Here is a 23,940-nt window from a genome sequence, read left to right on the forward strand (position 1 = left end):
GAAAACATTCCTGCAGTACTTACTCTGCTCTTTCATGCCAGCCACTTTCCCCTTCCCAGGCACAACTCCTGGACCAGCCTACACTCTGTTAACTGGTGCAAGCCACCATGTGCTGCCTCTCATCAGCCAAGCTGCACTTCACTTACTGCATCCCCAGTGCTATCAACTTCTTCAGGAGCTGCAACATCAGTCTTTCACATGACCTACATGTGGACAGACAATTGTCTTTACAACATTTGTTGCCTGCCTGCTCCGCAGATTTCTCAAGGCAGAAGTCTTACTCCTGTGTCCTAGCGTCAGTCTCACTACAGAATTCACTATGGGGGGTTCAAAGACTCACAGCACTGGTTAGATGAAAGAGGAACTGGGGGAAAGCAGAGATACATTAAGTCTTACAGGCAGAGGGTTTGAGATCCTTCAATAAAAACCAGTATTTCATTCATCTGATTGTTCAACAAGTCTATTCAGAACCAGCTGCGTCTTGGGTGCTCTTAAAAGTGCTACAGTCCTAGATATACACAGTACAGACCAAGCCTTTCTGTATGAAGCATGTCTTCCAGGAGACATCCTACTTATTTTCACATCTGCTTTACATTTTACAAGGCATAGTTCTGTTTCAGATATTATTTATTTAAGCGTCAGTAAATGTACAACCATATGTAGTTTATAGACCGGGAAAATTACAATTCCAAAAGGTTAGGTGACCTTCCCAAAGCCAAGGCACAAACTCAGGTCTTCTGACTGCAAACTTTGGACTCTTCTGTGGGCCTCTCCAAAGACAAGGAGCTAGTAGCATATAGTCTGTACTAAAACAGACATCAAATCAACTCTGTTTTAGGTATCATCACTGAAAACAATACACAAAAAGAACACCCAGTCTCCTACATAAAGGAAGCAACAGTGTAAAAACAGAAAAGACATGTAACAACTATCATTTGTGGCAGGAATAAAGATAGAGCAACTAAATTCAAATAGAAAGTTATCTCTGGAAAAATACACAAGAAATAATGACTGCCTCCAAGAAAAAGGGTAGGAGGGTCATTTTGTCTATTTCAAATATTATACATTTTAAATTGTGTGCCATTTAAACATATTATCCATTCAAACACTTAGAGGATGCAATCAGCCAAATCCTAAATATGGAAAATTCTATAAAACAAATGATCTGGTTTCTTCAGCAAGCAAATAGCTAGATAAATTTTTTAAAATTAAAAAGAAGATAAAAATAAAGCAAAGAAGGAAAAGGAAACTCTATGTGATTTTAAAAGATTTAGAAATGTCAACCAAATGTGATGCATATACCTTGTTGAATCCAGACTGAAACTAACTATAAAAAGGTATCTTAGGGTCAAAGGAAATTTGAACACTTCTAGCTATTAGAGATTATTAAAGAATTGCTAGTCTTTTTTGTTCTTCTTCTTCTTGCTTTGTTTTATTTTGCTTTATTTTGATTTGAGACAGAGTGTCACTTTGTAATCCAAATTGGTCTCAATAAGGCACAGATATGGCAATCTCTTGCTCCAACCTCCAGAGTGCTGGGATTACAGGCATGTGTTACCACACCCAGTTAGAATGCTAATCTTGTATGATCACAGTATCATGGTTATGATTTTTCAAAAGTCCTTATCTGTTAGAGATACATACCAAACTGTTTACAGATGAAACAATAAAATGCCTTGGATTTGCAGTAAAATATTTCAGTAAAAAAAAAAAATTAAAAAATGACAGAATGAACAAATAAAGGAATAAATGACAAATTAAATATTGACAACTTCTTAAGTCAGAGGGCTCCAGAGGGGCTCATGACACTATTTTATCTATTCTTGTAGATGGATGAAACTTTCATAATGAAAAGTTTAAATACAAATTATAAAATTAATTTTCATATGTACAAAGAATGCCTGAGAAGGAAAGCCTCACACATATATACCCAAAAAGATAATTAGGGATTTTCTAAGGGGCAAAAGAACATTTCAGGCTGAGGGGACCACCTGAACAAAGACAAGCCAGTCAGTGTATCCAAAACTCTCTGGAAGAGCCAAAAGTATCTATGCTTGACCTCAAGTTCAACCTACATCCCACAAAAGTGCTCTCTTCCTTGATCCCCCAACGCTTAAGGATATCTAGATACAGCATCCAAATTAACTGCCTAGTTCCCAGCATCCACAATGAGCTGACAGTTCCTCTCCAACGAGAGTCTCCAAGTGGCCTTCAAAGGACAGGGAAGCATTTAATCTCCTTCAGTTGGATTTTGGCTAAGAAGACAGTTTAGAAGTTGTCGGGGACCCGCAGGCTTAGTGACCCATGCTTATAATCCCAGCTACTCAGGAGGCTAAAGCACAAACATTATAAATTTGAGGCCAATTTAGGTCACATAGAAAGACCCTCTAGTAAAATAACATAATAAAGTAAGGGCTAGGGAAGGGAAAGGGGAAAAGGAGAAAGGAAAAAAGAGGAGAAAGGAGAGGAGGAAAAGAACAAGAGTGGACATTCTTCCTGAGACCTCACACACAACTTCCCTGACCAGAATCACACACCAGCCTCCCAGCCAGCACCTTGGAGATAATAACCCAACATCAAGAGACCCAGCTTACTGTCGATCTGACAGCCCCACTGAGAGGCACTAAAATACCTGCATATACAGAAGGAGGTAGTACTACCTTCCTTCCAAACCCCCCTGCCAGTGGCCCTCGTGTCAATACCCTTCTGCTCTCCGCTCCCCTCCAACTGCCCACAGGAAGCCTCCTAGCTGTCCCAGTTCAGATGGGCCCCCATTGTTCTCTTACCTCTGATCGAAGCTGCAAGTATTCCTGTGAGCCATAGGGGACATGCCTTAGGGAGGTGAGGTAGTCATAACTGATGGCGGCTGTCTGTGAGGGGAAAAGAAGGGGAAAGCTTAGCACTCAAACACCAACGCCCTACAGCTGCAGGCCCCAACATGGGCTGCCAGACCTACAGAAGGCACCAGTCCACCCTCAGATGCCCTATCCCCAGATTTCAGCCACTTCTTCCCAGCACTTAGGGCTTAGCACAAATGCCATCTCTGCAAAAAGACCATCCTAAAGCTGCCCCTCTCCACCAGGAGCTCCTAATTATTTATCATAATACTCCATCACCCAAAAGTTCCCTGCTTACCTGTTTCCTTGTTTATAAAGTCTCTAAATTGAAGCTCTATAAACACAAGGCCTGGTCCTTTCAGTTCTTCACTGTACCCCAGCACATTTTACACTGTGAGGCACGTGAGCAGAAGCTCAATAAATACTAATTGAATGAATGCCACCAGATAAATTTATCCTATTCTTTAAAAAGATATCACAAATAAACATTATCCTGTATTTACGTTTGTTCTAACAGCATAATTTTTTATTCTGAACAGGTTCCCTTATCCTTGGTGAATCAGAAAAGTACACATTCCTAGATATCTCAGGCATGGAGGAGCTTTAAGGATTATCAAGTCTAAACCTCCCTTTTTAGAACTGAGCATCTGAGGACCCTAGAAATTAAGAAGCTTACAAGATTTATATTAAAGAATGATTCTTTGCACCCTCCGAGGCATAATTCCATTCGACATATACTCATTAAACACCAACCACCAGGTCACTGTGAAGAATGTACCAGAGCCCTTTAAAGAATGCAGAGCTTAGCAGCTGTTTTACGAAGCACCAGTTGATACCCTCCCCTCTTCTTTCCAAATATTTGAGTACCTACAAAAGAAAACCTCTAAAGATCCATTATTTAACTTGGATTCACTCTTTGAGGAACCAAGAAATTCTCAAAGTCTTCCAGGACATGGATACCCCAGAGCAGTGGTAGCGAATCCTTGGCAAGCATGCCGCAGAGGGCTGTCTGTATCACTAAAAGCTCGCCATCAATGCTTTAGAGTATGTAGATGCATTCACACTAACTCACTAGAATAAAATCAAGCTTGCTGGCAGAATTTAATCTGCAAGGTCTTCTTTCCATAAAGTTTTCTTTCCTCTGTGTTTGCTGAGAGGTGCTTGCTGCCCCTATGAGTTATCAGTATAATAAGATACAGAACCTAAAACATAAATGTTCAGAACAGAGATCTCATGCAATCATATTCTATTGAGCTGCAGGATGACAGAGGTTGTGTGTAGAGAAATGAAGATACATGAGATGCACATCCATGTCTACGCAACTGTATAAATGGAGTTTTGGCCCTTGTAATGGTACAAATGTATGACCTGCGTATCTATCTGTTGTGCATATGATATACCTGCAAGTAACACTGACGTTCCAACCAGGCGTGGTGGTGCACACCTGTAATCTCAGCACTTGGGAGGCTGAGGCAAGAGGATCACTGCAAGTTCAAGACCAGCCTAAGCTACAAAGTGAGCTCAAGATCAGCCTGAACTGCATAGCGAGACCCTGTCTCAAAAGGACAAAAAAAGAAAAAAAAAATTGTAGTTCCTCTGCTACCTCCAAAGTGAGAAAAACCTACCGTAGCAACTGCTCTGCCCACCCTGACGGCACCAAAGTCATTAGGGTCCAAGTACTTGTTGCTGTAGAGATAAACCCCAGAGGCAGCAAGAGCAATGCTGGTCCATGAAGCAAGCTTGAGAACCTTTCGGGCCATGTCCTCAGACCCTGCAGAAGAAAGCAATGTTGAGAAAAATAGCAGTAAAGGGTTTCATGGCCAATCTGGGATTCAAATTCTAGCTCTCCCACTTACAGACTGTATGATCCTGGATCGTTTTTTCTTAGTCTCATTGAGCCTTAATCTTATCTCTTATCATATCTCTTAATCTCTTAATCTTATCAAAATAGGATGATGCTTACCTCAAAATTCTTAGGTAAAATGAGATGATGTACCTAAAACAGTTGGCATAGTTCCCAACACAAATCAATTCTCAAAAGTTGTTCCTTTGACAGTGCCAACCACTGTTCTAGATGTGGAGACGAATGAAGTTCTCACCCACATAGAGCTTATACTCTAAGGGGAATGGCAGATAACAAGCAAAAAGATGTACAGTAGAATATCAGAACTCCTACTAAGTGCTGAGATGAAAAGCAAAGAGGGTTTGGTGATTCCCTAGAAATGAAGGATGTTATTTTAGATAGGAAAAGTAGGAAAGGCACCTTAATCATCACTACTTTTATTACAACATGATGTAACAGGCTTCATTAACCTTGGTGCCCAGGTCAAAAGGGGCAGGCCACCACCAAATTGGCAGCGTGGCAGAAGCAGCCATACCTACTCTCCATACCTACTTGATTTCCAAAATATTTAATGGTTAGAGTAGATTGCCCCTAGTCTACAGTTTACACTCTTGGGGACAAACACCATGACTGACACTATTTTGTCCACACAGTCTTGTAAGGTACTTTCTGGCTAGGGCTCAATGTCCAATTGCTGATTCAACTTGTTTAACAAAACTCATCTGCTAGTCATTGTGACCTTTTCCTACCTACTTGGTTTTTTTTTTGAGACAGGATCTCACTATGTAGTTCAACTATGTGTGAACTCACCATATAGCCCAGGCTGGCCTCAAACTTGTGGGTTTGCCTCCCAAATGCTGAAATGATAGGCATGCACCACCATGCCAAGCCTCCCCATCCACTTGTTCTTGCTCAGGCCAGCAAGTAGCTATGCAGCCTTTCTCTGGGGCCAGTGCACCTAGCAGGATGCTTTCTCTGCAACTCCTGAGCATTCTATATTAGACTAAGATACCACACACCAGCTGCAGCTGCCAGTGCAGAGGCCGCCCTGGGAGAGGTACACGGCCAAGCTCCTGTCAGTATCAATCCTGTACAGACACAGCAGCCAGATGCAGTCATCTCTGGGCTTCTGCTCCAGACTGAGTCTGTGAGCGCTGCCTCCCTGTTCTCAGCCTACTTCCCCTCTGTGTGGAAGCTACTGTTCCAAACAGCCTTGCTTTCATGGGAAGTCTGGTTTGACTCCTGTCTCATTAAATAGCCACACAGGTTTTTCTCACAGATTTTTCTCAAAGTATTTATAAACATACATCCTTTTCATTTGTATAACTTTCAACTTAGTTTTATAGTGTTCCACTAAACAGCATATATTTGACCCTTTCTGTTTGTATTTTATATAACTTCTGTATTTGGATTTAAATTTATCAACTTCCACACATCCTAGTTTTCCTCCCTGGTCTGTTTTTTTTTTTTTTTTTTTTTGGTTTTTTTGTTTTTTTGGGTTTTTTTTTCCTTGCCTTTCTTGAATCTTTTTGAGCTCTGTAAATTTTACAATTCCTTTGTTTTTTCCCTTTGCAGCCTCCTTTTTCTTTTTGGTCTTTTTTGAGATGGGGTCTCGCTATGCAGTTCAGGCTGGCCTTGAACTCACTTTGTAGCCCAGGCTGGTCTCGAACTCACAACGATCCTCCTATCTCAGCCTCCCGAGTGCTGGGATTATAAGCATGAGCCACCATGCTCGGCCAGTCTCCTTTTTCTAACCCAACATTTGTAAAGTATGGTCAGAAGAACAACTGAAAACATGTTAACTTAAGTGCCACTTTAAAAAAGGTAAATTCCTGGAGCCCACCCCATACCACATTGACCCACCAACTCTAGAGAAAAGACTTAGGAATCTATGTTCTAATAAATAAGGTAATAGGTGATTTTTACCACCTATTTACCAACAAGCTCATGTTTGAGAACCACTCTTCCAAATATTTTCTTTAATAAAGGAATATTTAATGTGCTCAAATTCTTTAGCAAAACTCCCCCTCAAAGGCATCCCGTTCTTTTACCCGTGACTATTCACTCTACAAGAGTAACTACAAACAATTATTTTTAAATAAATAATTAAAGAAAATCATTCATTTCCCTAAACACATGTGCTGATTGAGTTGCTGGCCCAACTTCTGGGATGAGCTCCGGTTTCTATAAGAAAGGAATTGTAACTAAAAATAAAAAGAATACGTAATTATTCATAATAACCAAGATATGGAAACAACTCAGTTGTCCATAATGAATAACAGGAGAGTTATCAACAGAATACTATTCAACCTTTAAGAAAGAAGTAAATCCTGCCATTTGTTACAATATGAATGAACCTGGAAAACATTACACTAAGAAAAATAAGCCAGACACAGGACAGTCATGATCTACCTTCTTTAGAATCTAAAAAAGTCAGACTCATAGATGTAGAGTAGCACATTTGATAAGGTGAAATGAGAAAACATTGGCCAAAGGGTACAAAGTTTTGGTTGTAAGTTTGGAGGATCTAATGCACAACATGGTGACTACAATTAATACTAGATTGCATACTCGAAATTCACTAAGAATTGGATTATAAATGCCCTTACCATATGTACAACACAGGGAACCTATGTGAGGCAATAGATAATGTTGATTAGTTTGGTTGTGGCAATCATTACACAATGTATATGCATACACCCTGAATATATGTAATTGTCAATTTTACTTCAATAAAGCTGAAAAACAAACAAGCATATAAAAATAACTCAAAATCATGGCTTTCTAGCATCTTCTATTTTCTTTTTTTGTTTGTTTTGTTTTGTTTTGTTTGTTTTTCTTTGTGAAAACCTCTTTCTCTCCTCTCCATTTTGCCAACATTGGAGGGCAGGGGGGGTACCAGGAATCAAACTCAGGACCTCACACTTGCCAGACTGGCACTGTGCCACTGAGCTATATTTCCAGCCAACATTTTAACGATTGCTTCAGACAGAAAACTATGGGGGTCAGCAGGCCTGGAGCTGAGCCAACATGGCCCAGGGAAGACCAAGGGTAACTGCAAAATATCCACGAGGTTCATGATCTTGTTCTTTAAATGGGATGAACAGGAGTATTTAGAGATGGAGAGGTAAGAAATGAAATGAACCATATAAAAATGTTTAACAATACAGTATACAAAGTTATACTCAAAGATTTCAAGGAAAGAGACACTATGGTAACTACTTTTATGTCGGAATATCTTGTGGCGAAACACTATTTTGCTTAAATGGTTATGTTCTGACCTGTGCTGTTTTGTTGTTATGCCCTCTTTTATCTTAATCTCCTTTTTTTTATTATTTACTTTTTATTTTTATCTTTTTAATTAAGGGGAAAAATAAATAAAAAATATCAGGATATATTATAGTAACCCACTTTGATTTCCTATTAACTTGATTTGAATCCCTGTATTGCTCTCACCATCTTGTTTTGACTGACTTTACCCTATTCTGTTTTGCTTAATAGTACCAAGTTCGAGAGTATAGGCAACAACTGTGAAGACAATAAGATTCATTATGATGCCCATTCTGGTTTGACTATTATCTTCTTTTGAAGTCCTGTAATGTCTCCAATGTTTTGGTTTTATTGGTCTTGTTCTTTACTGTTTTGTTCAATTTTATTATAACTGATGGTATAGGCAATTCTTTTTAAGATAGCAAGAGGCATTATGGAACCATTGTTGATCACCTTGTATTCTGTTTTTACATTATGTACTATGTCCATCCTTTTGATTTGACTGAATCTGTTTTGTTATGTCACATTTGGTTTTAGTCTCTTCAAAAAAAGTAATAAGAACTGTGGGAGTAATAAAACCCAAAATGTGTAATTGTCATTGTACAAAAGAGAGGAAAACAAAGTGCTCTAAAGGATATAACTACATGTATATTTAAGTATATAAGATAGATAACAATATTACTGAGTTTTATTGGATCATTGAACAGAATTGTTTGCAGTCTCGCTGTTTGAATGTCCACTTTACATGCTTTAATTTTGTAACTTGAACAACTATTTCTAAGATGACAATATGTAATCTATTAACTAGTGATTTCCTACTGTTTATTTTTTCTGAAATTCGGTATAACTTATACCCTTTTTCTGGTTTTTTTTCTCCTTAAATAAAATTTTTAAGAAAGTTTAGCAAGCTGCCACCTGTGTAGTAAGACCTAAGAGTTACTGCTTTCCCTCCATTTATTAATATTTTTATTCTCATGATCTCCTCACCTAATGCCAGGATTGGCAAAGGATCCCCTCTCTGTCAGGTCCCAGAGGATTTCAGCGTTCAGCATGCTCCTACCTAATCCTAAATTTTACCTGCTCTCCTAGCCTCAGCCTGTAGGGTTTTTCTTCAATACTGTTGAAAAGGCTTAGCACTCAACTCACTCTCTACTTTCTTTTTTTTTTTTTTTGATTGTTTATTTTATGGTATGTTCGTGATTCATAATAATCACATTTACTTTGGTGAGTTGATACATAACAGGTCATACCTTAAGCATTTTTACTTCAACTTTCCTCCTAGCTTTCTCCTCTCTACATACTTTGTTCCTACTGAGATACAGGTTCCTAACCAGACCTAGAAGTGGACTTTAAATTAGGTTGAGTACCTCAGGTCCTTATACATTATCCTTCTTCAAGATCCTCAATACCAGGGGACCCAGGAAGGTGATGCAGGGCCCTTCCTGTGGGATATCCAGAGAAGCTCACATTAAGAAGGAAGTACAGGGCAAATATAGCTACAAGTTCAGCCTCTGGAGCTGGACAGAGGCCTGGCCTAACTGGTCACCAGCTGCATGACCGCAAGAAAATCCCAACTTCTTGAAGCCCCATATAATCCATATGACAGAGCATTTAAAAATGCCAACCCATAGCCTGGTGCATTGGTGCATGCCTGTAATCCTAGCAATAATCCCAAGTGCTAGGATTACAGGCATGAGGTCATGCAGGACAAATGCCATGACTTTGACACCAGTAAGGGCTGCACAGTGAGTTCAAGGCCCACCTGAACTACATAGCAAGACCCTGTCTCAAATAGAAAAATGTCGACCCAGTAGGGTCATTTTTAAGAATGGCTAGTATCAAGAAATCAAGCAATAACAAATGCTGAAGGGCTGTGGGCAAAAAGGAGCCCGTCTCCACTGTTGCACAGGTGCAACCACTGTGGAAATCAGTGTGACGATTCCTCAAAAAGCTAGGACTAGAGATCCCATTCAACCCAGGTATTTCCAGCTATTCCCCTTCTGGGTATCTTCCCAAAAGAATTAAAAACATCATACCACAGCGATATATGTGTACCCATGTCTATAACGGCATAATCCATACTAGCTTAATCTTTAAAACAACTCAAATGCCCATGAGGGCTGAGGATTTAGTTCAGTGGCACAAGTCCCTGCGTGGCAAGTGTGAGGTCATGAGTTCAATACCCAGTGTCAAAAAAAAAATGCCTATCAACCAAGGAATGGATAAAAAAAGACGTGGTACTTTTATACAATGGAGTACTACTCAGCCATAAAGAAGGGTAAACTGGAGACTTTGATAAGTAAATGGATGCAACTTGAGACCATACTCGTAAGTGACACACGTGTAAACATATTGTTTCATTAGTGTGAAAAGCCGAAAGAAACCACACATCTATGAGTGTGTGTGTGTGTGTGTGTGTGTGTGTGTATGTGTGTGTGTGTATAATAGTGAAGATAGTTATACTACTGATTTCTCTGAGTTTACTGAAGGGAAAGATTTGTGCTGGTATTGTCTGGACACCTGAATGCAGATGTCTTGTGCTCTGGTGATTTGGGGATGACAATGTACAACGTATGTATCACTGTTGCCCCTGATTGACATCTTCTGGAATTTTTAGGTTATTTTCTTCTTTTTCTCCTTGAAATAAAATGAATTTGAAAAAAGTAAAATAAAATAAAATAAATACATGCCCTGTGACGGAAACACCTGGCAGCAGCCTGGAAACAGGTATTAGGCTGTCTACCCGAATAAAGAAATATCCTGAGAAAGGCACACTGTAAACATCCAGGACCAAATCTCTTAGGCCCCCCATCAGGGCAGGACTAGAGTTTAGGGTCACTCTCCTAGGAATGACCTCAAGACCAAGTTAGACATAAATACAGCACTCAATTTGCTAATAAATGATGAAACTAATGAGAGGGTGAATCTTTCCCCAGTCTATTCTCAACACAAAAACACACGTCCAGCAACACTCTCCTGTGTTCCAACCTCACTTGCAAAGAGCCAAGGCTGGGCACAGCCTACAAGGCCTTACTAGATCTGCCTCCCCTCTTGCCCTCCTCTCAGGCCCTTCCACTTTTCCCTCTGTTAACTCAGTCCAACTTCACTGGCCACCTTGCAGATCCTCCCCCATGCCAGGCCCAATGTGGCCTCCAGTGTAGCCTTTGCCTTTGCCTCCCTCTCTATGTCTTCTATAAACAGTCTTAAGGTAATTATTTTGACTTTGTGGGCTATACCATTTCTGAGGCAGCTACTCACCTCTACACTGTAGCCCAGAGTAACCTCAGAGGACATATAAAGAAATGAACACAGCCAGATTTGACCCAGAAGCTGTTATCTGCCATGCATTTGCCTCATACACTCATCCAAAAGCATTTATTGAAGGAGTCACTGAATGAATTAATTAACTGTACCCTAAAAGGCCTGTGCAGGGCCAATAACAATACAGGCTTCAGGTGGAAATATCCACTCTGGGCTGCCAGTGAAATAGCCATCCTCCCCGAAATTCCTAATATGATCCCCCAGTTCTTGCTCCCCTAAACCCTGTCCTCCTTTTGTACTACACCCATACCTGATCCTGATAGGCAAGGCTATCCCTAACCTTGAGATCACCTCTGGGAGGGGATGTGGCAGAAAAGCAACCATTTCCAAGACTCAACTTTCAAGCAAATGTCCTCAGATAATAAAAGAGGTGAAAATTGAAATACATAAAATAGATGATTCTGGTATGGGAGCCAAACTGTGTCTAAATAGATTGGAGCTGGAGTTTTCCATAAGGTGTCAGTAAGTCTTTAACATGCAAATGAACTGCCTCCCTTGGGGTATTTTAAAAGACCTGTCAAGCATGAAATATGTCTGTCAATGAAAAACATCTTTCATTATTAAATATCTTGCTAATGAATCATCTGTCCTCTTCTGTTTACTTGCATTTTTTATTTCTACCTGAATTACCTATCATAACAGTACATACCTTGTGGGATCTAAGGCCACCAAGAGCCTAAAACCTAATCACTAGAGAATAATAGTAATAATTAACCTTTGTACAGACTTTTAAGCTCATTTCACTGGATATTCCAGGCAATCCAGGAAGGTAAGACAAATACCACCCTCCCAGGAGCAGAAGAACTTGAAAAAACCAAAGAGCAGACACCTTGACTGATTTGTCCCAAATGACCTAGCTAGTAAATGGCAGATTAAAACTTGAATGGGGCTTAGTCCTCTTCTTTCTTATGGCCCATGATGTCTTTCTTTGATAGGACACATGAACCACAGGTCACTAAGGTTCTTACTACTGCCCTTAAATACACAGTCACTGTATGTAGGCACTATAACCTCTGACCTTCTACCATCCCAAACAATGCCATATGTGGGAGGTACTGTGTGGAACCTTGGAAATGAAAGGCATGCCAAGTAAAAGATAAGCAATACATCTCACTAAGAACAATCTGTTCCAGTCTGCAAAGTTGACAGTTGTTTGTCAGATCAGTAAGAATGAACACCATCTCAATGGCCCACCTCACAAAACTAGGTAACGGAAAGTTTGACAGTGGGAGTTGATGGTGAAACAAAATCTCCATCCCCTGGACAGAACTAAAAGGGAAATCAAGCACTTAATGTTCATGAGGGTCAGGAAGTAACTAGGCTTTTCAGTTACCACCCATCTGCTCCCCCTCTCAATGCCATGACCAGGAATATAAGCCTCGAATCACTTCTTCCTGCCAAGTACAAAAGTGAGAATGACTACAGCGAAAAGGCACTTAGGAATCTAATTCCAGAAAACCTCTAATGTGATCACTGTTTCCTCCTATTTCCTAGACAGACGAGAATTATTTTTTGTTGCTCTAATTTTTTTTAGTACCAAAATTCAAACTCAGAACTTGTGCTTGCCAGGCATGAGCATTATTTTTTTCTAGACCATTCCCAAGACTAGTAAAGATCCAAAACTATCTTTGAAGGAAGTGAACTAGTGTACAAAGAAACATGATCACTGATGTGGATAAGAAGCATACAAGGCAAATCAATTCCCAGGAACTGTGATTTGAACCCAAGGATATTTACAGCCTACTCTGTTCTGCGAACAGTGATGAAGTCCAATGCAGGAACCAAATTTTAACCATATACTCTTTCCTAGTATTAAATGGCCAGATGTTGTTTTAGTCAATATTGATTAGAAAAAGGATCTCTGAAATGCCAATGTCCCAGAGTAGATAAGGAAAATAAATCTCACCTAGGCAAGTAATAGAAATTCTCCATTCAGTTCAACCTAGGAAGGGGAACCCAGGGGAAAAAATGGAAAGACACCCAAAAAGAATAAGCAGAGTAAAAGAATCAGCCTCCCACCAGAGAGATAGAGGGACAAGCGTTTCAATAGCTCTCGTACAGTGCATAACTATTCTGAAGGGCACGCTGTTAGAACCTCAATCTACAGAAGTGGAATAAACTTAGCCAAGGAGCCAGAACTTGAAACCAGGTGTGTCTGCTCCAACCAAGACTGCACAGTGGACAAGAACAAGCAGCTTCCTGAGCTCTGAGAAGAGCCAGAGACTATCTGACATGGAAATCTAAACAAAACCGTTCTTCAGTGAGCTGCCCAGGTTACGGGGGGAAAGGGTGGGTCAGTAAACCTAGTACTACTATCTCATAGGTCCCTCCCTCATAAGAATATAAATAGAGAAGGGCATGGTGGCACACACCTATAATCCCAGCACTCAAGAGGCAGAGGTAGGAGGCCAGCCTGAACTACAACAGAAGCCAAATCTCACATCCCTGAAGCCTGTGTTAAGCAAGACACAATCAAGGCAGACTATACTGTAATCCAGGAAAAAACGACACGTCAAACCACATGAAAATTTGTATGTGAGGGGAATTAACAATGCACAAAGTATATCTGCACATTCTTCCTACAACTACAAAAGTAGCACTCACAGGGATCCATACCAGGTGGAAAGAGTTCACAGGTTTTTTTTTTCCTATAAAATAGTAGTACTCAAACTGTGGGTACTCATTAGACTCACAAATTCTTGGTACTCATACCACACAAGACCACCACATTTGGGGGTATAAGCCCTCACGTAATTCTGCTGCATGCTAAGGTTTCTACCCCAATAAGTAAATGCTTAAAGAAAATGTATACCAGCACAAAATCCAATTCACTTCAACTCTGCACATATTTCTTGGGCGCCCACTGAGCACCAAACACGAAGGAGGACATCAATGAACACCTGTTGACTGAGTCTTTAGTTGGTGAAAACTAAATGTCACTTAACCCTGGGAGTCAGCTATAACGGGTGTTTTCTACAGGTTGCTCTCACACCGAGCGCTATTGGCACACAGACAGAAGCACAGGTCATCTGGAAAGTGCTAACGAAGAGCACTAGACTGGGACGAGTCGCTATCCCAGGTGGAGAGTTGCAACGTCAGGGCCGCCCCTGCTCTTCACCACTCCGCTCCAGTCCCAGCAGCCTCGTTCTGGTAGCGCACAAAGCCACTAAGGTGTGAAAGTTTCTCCCTGAGCCACCTTCGGCCCTAGTCCAGTTCTGCCTACTGTGCACGCAGGGTTGTACCACCCGAGTGCACAGCACACACGAATGCCCGCTGTGTACCGAGCCGGAGAGAGAATCTCTGGAGAGGGGGCGGGTCCCTGCAAGTCAGAGGAACCATGTGGCCCTGCGCCTCGCCCCGGAACAAGGTCACCAGTCAGGACTCCCCAACGGGTTCCTGAGTGGCTACAATGCCAAGGCCGGCGCGTCACACGGGCTCCAGGGCGCTCCGCACGCCGCGTAGCTCAGCTGTCCTAGGCTCAGCGCGAGTCTTGGAAGAGATGCCGCTACTCACCCGAGGGACTCACCGCAGCGGCACAGGCTCAAGCAGCCAGGAGTTCCCAGGAAACTACGCCCTCCACCACCTACACTGCGCTCTGTGGGGCTGGCGCCGCGTGGCCTGCTGGGACATGTAGTTCGCGGTTCTCCAAGCAGGGAACCTCAAGCCAGAGGCCCTGGGCCCCGGAACCTGGCCAGCCAGGAGGACAGAGGAACCTTGGATGTCTTCTTTCTTTTCCTTTTCTTTGCTTTTCTTTTCTTTTCAGTAATAAGTAAAGCCATGTATACTCAGATGCAAGACTTTCTGTGTAGAAAATCCAAAAAATGTCTGTTGCAGCCAATCAAGACATTCAGCAATGTTGCAGGATACAAGATTAACAAACAAAAATTGTTATATTTTCACACATTATCAATGAACAATGTAAAAACAAAATTAAGAAAGCAACTGATTTATAATATCACAAGAAAATATAATTTTAATTAAAGTAGTATGATTTGCACAATGAAAATTCCAAAATATTACATGTGCCAACTCCCCGAGATGAATGTAATCATTATGTACTGCAAACATATACTGATAAAAATTTTTAAAATATAAAGAAGACTTAGGTAGAAAAAAAAAAGACTTAGGAAAAAATCTCCATGGCTTCTTTGTGCTGCCACATGGAATCTTACCGAAAACTTTTTGCAAGGGTTATTCCATTTATTTATAGATAATCTAGATTTAGTCTTAGAGATCAAGCAGTTCCACGTTAAAAACTTTACATTCCTTTTTCTCGATCAAAATATGACCTTCAAGAATAATTTCTTCTGTCTGTTCCTGTACTGTGGAATTAAGTTGTTCACATTCACTCTTTTAAACTCTGCCCCTCTCTGGTTTCATGCATTTTATCACCAATGTATTTAAACTTTGCTTATGAGAAGAGATGGCTTAGTAATTGTATCACTGAAGACATAGAATGGTTAATAACAACTGCACTTTCTTTAACTTTCTGAGTCAACCCTATATTAGTGGAATAGCTGCATGTCTATGATTTAATACAAAAGTATTCTGGAGTTCAGGCATGTAAACACTATGGCATTCCTTATATGTTAGTGCACCTCAAGTTCAGGAACCAGTGGCACATATTGTATTAGATCTTCATTAGAGTAGGGAACTGGAGGCAGTTCTAGCCCTCAGACCATAAGAGAGATGTGGTGCTTGTGGTATTTTGATGGGATGCTGTCAAAATAATTCACCGCTTTGTGCACACCAAATGAAACCCTTGTGCATACCTTGACGATGTGTAAGTAGAGAGGAAACTAGTCTTATTATTAGGTATTCTTTGTATTTTGGGCATTCCTCTGGAATTACGAGAAATTTAACACAGAAAGTCTTGTAGGGTTTTAGAATCTATTGCTCAAAAATTGATATTGTAGGAGTCGTATAGGAACTTTCTACATTTCCCAGGTAACTCTGGTATGTAGAATGGGATTAATCATCAAAAAGATGATACATCATGACCAAGTAGGCTTCATTCCAGGGATACCAGGATGAGTCAACATACATGAATCAATAAATGTAATACATCATACAAACAGGACATTATCATTTCAGGACATACAAACATTATCATTTCAATTGACACAGAAAAAACATTTGACAAAAATCCAATTCATGATTTAAAAAAAAATCCTGAGGAAAATAGAAGAACCTGTCTCAATCTGAAAAAGCCAAAAGCTTTTTTTTTTTTTGAGATAGGATCTCCCTCTATAGTTCAGACTGGCCTTGAACAGGCTGGCCTTGAAGTCACAGTAATCATTCTGCCTCAGCCTCCCAAATTCTGGGACTATAAGTGTGTACCACCACACCCCAATAAACCATTTATGACAAACCAATGGCCAACATCTTATTAAATGGGGAGAAGCTGAAAGCCTTCCTCTAAAATCAGAAAAAAGACAGGGATGGTTACTATCACCATTCCTATTCAGCTGTAGTTCTCAAAACATTAACCAGAGCAATCAGACAAAAGAAAGAAATAAAAGGCATATGAATAAGAAAGGAAGAAGTCAAATTATCACATTTGCAGATGATATGATCCTCTACATGAAAGACCCAAACAATTTCACCAAAAAATTTCTGGAGTTAATAACCAAATTCAGTGGCATAGAATACAAAGTCAACACACAAAAATCAAAATTGTTCCTGTATACCAATAATGTCCTCAACAAGAAAGAAATTAGGAAAATAGTACTTTTTACAACCCATAAAAAAAACTATTTAGGAATTAACCTAACCAAGGACGTGAAAGATCAAGAATCAACAAATGAGGCCATATCAAATCAAAAAGCTTTGACACTGCAAAAGAAACAACCAATGGAGTGAAGAGGCACTCTACAGAATGGAAAAAAAAAAAAACTTGCCAGCTGTTCCTAAGAAGGTGGACTAATATCCAGAATATAAAGAACTCAAAAAAAAAAAAATGAGAGTTTCCAAAACAAAAGACTCCATCAAAAAATAGGCATCTGAAATGAATAAACATTTTTTAAAAGAAGTACAAATGCCCAGTAAATACTTGAATAAATGCCCAACATTGCTGACCATGAGACAAACATAAATTAAAGCAATACTAAGATTCCATGTTACCCTAGAAAGAATGGCTATCATCAATAAATCAAACGATTTCTTTTTTGGTAAAAACCATGCTGAGGCTCCAGGGAAAAAGAACACTTCTACCTTGTTAGTGGGAATGTAAACTAGTAAACCACGATAGGAATCAGTATGAAGTTTCCTTTAAAAGGTAAAACTAGAAATTCCATTTAACCCAGCTTTTCCCATGCATATGCATATTTACAGCAGCATAGCTCACAACAGCTAAATTTTGGAAGTAGCCTATCCATATTGTTCATCAACAGATGAATCAAATGTTGCATTTATTACACAGTGAATACTACTCTGCCATAATGGAGGGTATACCTAAGTCATTTGGATGCACCTTGAGACCGTAATGTTAAGTAAAGTAAATTGAACACACAAGTATCACATGGTCTCTCTCATATGACAAACCCAAAATACAAATAAAGGATAAAATAAAATATGGATAATAGGAAGAAAGAATAATTCTAAATTGGTTATGGATCCAAGTTTAGCAGAGGGTACAACCATGGATTTGCAAATTTTAAGGCATTAGAACAGCTAGGTGAAAAAGAAATTTACTGAGTTGTTGAATGGTAAGAAGAAGCACATTAATTTTAGTTACCTATGGCCCTCACATACTGATTTCTATTTACTGAAAAAGATATACTGTACTTTAGAGACCTTCATCAGACATTCATTAAATCTGTAAACATCTCTCAAACTATTTCCATCATGGACAAACAGAGATGGGATAAGGGATTTATCTATCAATTCAATATCACTGCAATCAAGTTTCCAACAGGATCTCTTTTCCTGGACCTTCACAAACTAATCTAAAATTTATAGGGAAGCCAGGCATAATGGTGCACAAAGGTAACCTCAAAGGTCTGGGAAGCTGAGGTCCAAGGCTCACCAGATCAAGGCGAGCCTAAACTACATAACAAATTTGAGGCCAACCTGAATCATAGAGTAGAAAAGTTGTTTTTCAGGGTGTGGTGGCACATGCCTATAATGATAGCATTTAGGAAACTGAGGCAGGAGGATCACTTGTAGCCTGGGCTACAAAGTGAGTTCAAGGCAAGCCTGAACGGCATAGTGAAATCTGGTCTCAAAAAGATAATTAATAAATAAGATGTATAAGGAAAAACACAGAGCAAAGGACAGCCAAAGCACATTTGAAGAGGAATAAGATGCTTCAAAGACGTGCCCTTGGGGCTGGGGATTTAGCTCAGCGGCATAAGCGCCTGCCTTGCAAGCAGGCAGTCGTGAGTTCGATCCCCGGTACCGATAAAAAGGAAAAAGACAAAAAAAAAAAAAAAAAAGACGTGCCCTTCCATATTCCACATGAACCACAAAGCTATGAAAATGAAGATCATCTTTCCAGGCATGGTGGTGTACACCTATAATCCTCCCACTCAAGAGACCGAGGCAGGTGCTCGCCAGATCAAAACCAGCATGGGCTACATAGAGACACTTTTGTCTTCACACACACAAAAAAAGTAATGTTGGGGTAGGTAAAAACCAAAAAAGAAATAGAACATGCTAGAAACCCCAGAAACAGATCCAGGCACTGTGAAATCTTAGTGTCTTCACTAAGCATTACAGATGAAAGAGGAGAAGAAAGGTGACTCAGTAAATGATCTGGACAACCAGTTATCTGCTGGTACGCGTAACTCACTCACATATGAAAACAAACTCCAAGTGAACTAAAGACTCTAGAGGAAAAATTTAAGTTTTTTTAATTAAGACTTTTTGAAGAAAATAAAACATCCTTCAGCCAGGGTTATAGCTCAATGGCACAGTGCAAGGTCCTGAGTTTGATTCCAGTACATTTTTTAAAAAAGCCTGTGAGCTCAGGGTAAGGTTTATTAAGTATTATAAGCACCTCCAGTACTGCAAAAAAAAAAAAGAAGAAGAAGAAGAAGAAGTATCACAAGACAAACAGGAAATGAAACAATGACAAATTTGGACATTAAATTTAAGACTTTCTCTTCATCAAAAGGCATTATAGAGAAAAAGATAAGTCACACACGAGGAGGAGGAGACTGTGGTGAAATAGAGCTCAATAACCCAGCCCCTGTCATCTCAACTTTGCAATTCACAGACATTAATATAACAAACTCAATAGTGCCCAAATGGTGTGAGAGGGCACAAAGAAACTAGCATAGAAGCAAAGAAGGGAGAATCTAAATTGCCTAGATGATTTGGGAATGTTCCATAAACTAAGAACTAATTGACATGTAGACTGGGAATTAAAGGTTGAATAGGGAGAAAGGCTGAAAAGAAAAGAGTGCTGGGAAGCAGCCCAGGCACAGAAAGTCACTGCAACAGCATAAAGATGCATTAGGATTCAACAAAAGACAAAGATATTTTTAAATGTTAGGCCTGCAGTTGTAGTTCAGTGATACAGTGCACGTTCAGTAAGTGTAACGCTCTGGGTTCAATCCCCAGTCCAGGGAGAGAGAGAGAAACAGAGAAAGAGAGAAAATTAAAACTGAATATGACTACTATCATTATTAAACATGAAGTGTAACTATGAAATTGTTAGCAGCAGGCCATTAATTAACCTTGAAGAATGGGGATAGGGGGCCATGGCCTTTTGTAATATTTGAATTTTGTACGATAAATGTGTAAATGTTTGAGTTAAAAATTATTCAAATTTAGATTGTTTGAAGTTAGCCACTTCCAGTTAAACATGGTAGACTGAGCGCACACATTTAAATCCACTACTTCCTGAAATACCATGAAAATGAGAGGAAGATAATTTTTTAAAAGGCATCATACCCAGGGAAAACAAGTGTAGACACCACAACTAGAGAAATCAAACTTGAATTGTAGGACAAAGGCAAATCTTTACATCATATGCACTTGTGCTCTTTAAGAAGAGGAGCCTCCCTCTCTAGAGGGGGCTAGAGAGGGAAGGTGAGGTCTGCTGGTGCTGGACAACCTCGAAACATCCATGTCCATGTCAGAAAAGATGCCTGGCCTGACCCACATGGTGGACAGACTAGCCTGGACCCGATGGAAGGCTAAAAGGATTTTTAAAACCTGGAAGGAAGTAAACTAAGTGAGTAATCTAGAATTTACTTCCAAGCCTGGGAGTGCGGTCATGTGAGAACAAAGATTTCTTATCTGCCTTTACCTGACTGAAAAATTCCACAAAAGGCACATTACCAGGTTCATCCAGTGTTCTCATCCATTGCAAGGCAGAGGACAACTCTGTGAAAACAGGTGATGTATTTCAGTGAGGGTAAAAGCCATATGATGTTTTCATTTGATTTATTTTTGGGGGGGGTTTGTTGTTGTTGTTGTTTGGTTTTGTTTTTTGTTTTTGAGATGGGTTTCACTGTGTTGCCCCAGCTGACCTCAAACTTGCAATCCTCCTTTCTCAGTGTCTCAAGTAGGCAAAATTACAGGCACATGCTGTAGTGCTCAGCTTCCATATGAATTCTTTCTTTTAATTTTACTTTAAAAAGAATAAAACCAAACAAAATAAAACAGAACAAAGCCAATCAAAACAAAACAGTGTGACACAGGACTTCAAAACAATATGAAATCAACAGAGGTTACCATAACGCCCCTTGTTGTCGTTAAAATAGCTATAGATACTTTCAGACATAGTAAAAAAACAAAACAGAATAGAATCAATAAAAACAAAGCAATGAATATAAAGAACTTCAAGATTGTAAATCCAAAATGGCTACTATAACTTAGCTTGCTGTCTTTGAAATAGCTGCTCCTGCCATCAGGTATAACAAAATCAAACAAGACAAAACAGAATAAAATCCAATCCAACAAAACAATGAAAATGATACAGAACTTCAAAACAAGATAATACGGGCTGGGGATTTAGCTCAGCGGCATAAGCGCCTGCCTTGCAAGCATGCAGTTGTGAGTTCGATCCCTGATACCAGTAAAAATAAAAAAATAAAAATAAAAAGATAATAGGCAATTAACAATGGCTACCACCTTCACAAGAAGATTCCCCATAGATGCTACATTGCATATCATTATTCTTTTTTCAATTTTTTTAATTTTATTTTGAAAGTAGTAAAATACAACAGATCAAGACAGAATAAAGCCAACTAAGATCGTAAGTGAAATTGGTATAGAACTTCACAGCAGTTTACCAGGATAACAATAATAGGTATCACAGTATATTTCATTCTCTTTACAATAGTTGTTCTTTCAATCACATATATCAAAATAAAATGAAATACAGAACATTATAGAACTTATCAAAACAGAATATTGAATAGAATAGTACCATTAATCAGAATAGAGCAAAACAGTAATAAAAATATTTGCCTTCAAAGAGATGGTAGAAGGAAGTCCCCCTTATTTGATATGGTCAACCCCTCAGGAGATGCTCAGATTTCTGGTGCCCATTTGCTAATGAGGAGATAGGAGAAGGGGAATAGGGGAAGTGGGATGTTTGACTCTAGACCATGCATCAGTAGGTTCCCTATTGCTTAGCAGGGAGGCAGGCTGGTTGCTTGGTTTCCCAGCTTTGTAAGTTCCAACATGGCATGACTCTCAGGAGACATTGGTGGTTCTCCCCGTGGCACACCGCAGCCACTTACCTGGGAGGGGAGGTACTTGCTTGGTTTCCCAGCGTCCTAAGATCCTACATGGCGCAGATCTCAGGAGCTGCTTGTGGTTCTCCCTCTGGAAGGGCCACAGTCTGCCACATCGCAGCCACTCCCTTACCAGGGAGGGGAGGTGTTTGCTTGGCTTCCCAGCTTCTTAAGTTCCAACATGGCCCTTTATCTTTTGAGTAGATAAGACTACCAGCTTTAGAACTGCAAAGTCAGTGAAACACTAAACACTACAACCATTAAATTGTATTTTACCTCAATAGCTATCATCACAACCTGTGTTCCTCCAGATCAGCTGATCGCTCATGGCAGGGGGAAGGGATTGGCTCTTCTTATCTCCCAGCTGGAAGGGGCTTGTATATGGCTCTCCCTCCAGCACCCTTCACATGGTGTTGATTCCCCCGCACAGTTTGCTTCTCGGTGACTTCTTATTCTCTGCAGCCTGTGAATGGCACAGACTCACAGGAAAAGGCTAGCATCTGGCTCTCCCCACAGCAGCCCACACATGGCACCAGTTTGCAGGGAGGACTTTGCTTCTTGGTAACTTCTTGTTCTCTTCCCCCCTCCATATGAATTCTTAATCAGAATTCTAAATTAATTTCTTGAGTTGAGATATATATTTTTGTATATTTGCATACATTGTGTATTATCATCTATTAAGTACGTGTTATTGCCAGATACTAAATTAAGTGTTTTTAGTCTATCTCTGCATATAATACTCTGATATATTATATTGTTACCACTACTGTCCCCATTCGACGGGGAAATTGGCAAAATACCTCAGTAGTAATATTTTATTACCAACCACTAACAGACTACAGTTCACAGGTTAACAGGAAGGATGGACTGCAAATTAGGCAAGCTGAGTTGCAGTCCTGCTTATGCTACTAATTAACTGCTGACTTTGGACCAGCCACTTTCCTTCCCCAGATCTCCTATGAAGCAAAACGTATTTTATGGGCAGAACTCTAAGGGCTCCTCCTCAGGTCTCTCACATTCAATAAGCAGTGCCTATTTCCATGTCTACACCAAAAGCTGAAATGGAAGGCACAAGTAAACCCCTGTGCTAAGTGTTCTCTGTATCCCCCAGAGGTGTTCCTGCTTCTCCCTGCCCTCTACTGTAAGTGGTCGATCTCCTCCCAGGCTGCACCCTTTGGGTCCTCCGCACTATCTTCTGGATGCGTCTGGCCAATGGCAAGTCTGAGCATGAGATGAGCAGGCAGGAGAGACAGGCCTGGGTGCCTATTCACACACTCTCACCCACTGCCGCTCTTCCTGTCTGCATTCTGGCAGTGATTGGGTTCCTCTCCTCCCACAGCTTCTACCACAGCTTCAGCTCACACTGGGTTTCTAAACATCATTCTCACACCATGACCCTTGACCCTGGGGTCCATGATAATTTCCCATTATCTCTCATCCCCAGCCGTTTCCCTTACCAACTGATTGGTTCTCTTAAGCGCTTGTACCTCTGCTAAGTAAACTATTCATGAAATAGTCTTCATGTAAATTTCAGTGTTACCATCTGATTCCTATAGGACCTCGATGGCTACAGCTCCCCTGGTGCTACGGTGGCTTTCCTTGTTGTCACTGTACCACAACATTTGTAATTCCTCCATGCATCATGAACCAACACAGTAATCCTAGATCTCCTTTGGAATCCTACAGCCAACCCCAACAAGGCCATCCACTAGCAGTGGATCTAGAAGTCAGCACTCTCTCAGACAATGAGGAAAGATTCCTGCAGAGGAATAATGATGTGTTCCAACAGGGAGAAGTTTCAGGACACGAGGGGTGAGAGCAGGATTTGCCAATTCTCCCATAGGTAGAGGAGCACCAACGCCAGTGTTCTATTATCTGGAAGTCTATTTTTTAAAAAAAAACAGACTCTATGAAGAAGAAAACACAGCACTAGAAGACCTGGGTCAGACTCCTGGCTCAGTTCTTGTGGACTGTGAGA

General features: G+C 40.2%; 1 protein-coding gene across 2 annotated transcripts in view; it reads right to left on the bottom strand.

The window, feature by feature from the left end:
- Positions 1-14,923, bottom strand: part of Adck1 (aarF domain containing kinase 1) — a 125,554-nt gene extending 110,631 nt beyond the window's left edge. Inside the window, exons 1-3 of one of the 2 annotated variants that reach the window (XM_003472331.5) lie at positions 14,785-14,923; positions 4,463-4,608; positions 2,787-2,870 (exon numbers count right to left, since the gene is read on the bottom strand). In XM_003472331.5, coding sequence (XP_003472379.1) covers positions 2,787-2,870; positions 4,463-4,597 — 219 coding nt within the window. In that variant the 5' untranslated portion in view covers positions 4,598-4,608; positions 14,785-14,923. The remainder of the gene's footprint in view (positions 1-2,786; positions 2,871-4,462; positions 4,609-14,784) is intronic. The other variant, XM_013155365.3, reaches the window with a different exon arrangement.
- Positions 14,924-23,940: the final 9,017 nt, after the last annotated feature.

The sequence above is a fragment of the Cavia porcellus genome, unplaced genomic scaffold, assembly GCF_034190915.1.
Source record: "Cavia porcellus strain 051 isolate PalLab524CR breed Dunkin Hartley unplaced genomic scaffold, mCavPor4.1 scaffold_31, whole genome shotgun sequence".
NCBI lineage: Eukaryota > Metazoa > Chordata > Mammalia > Rodentia > Caviidae > Cavia > Cavia porcellus.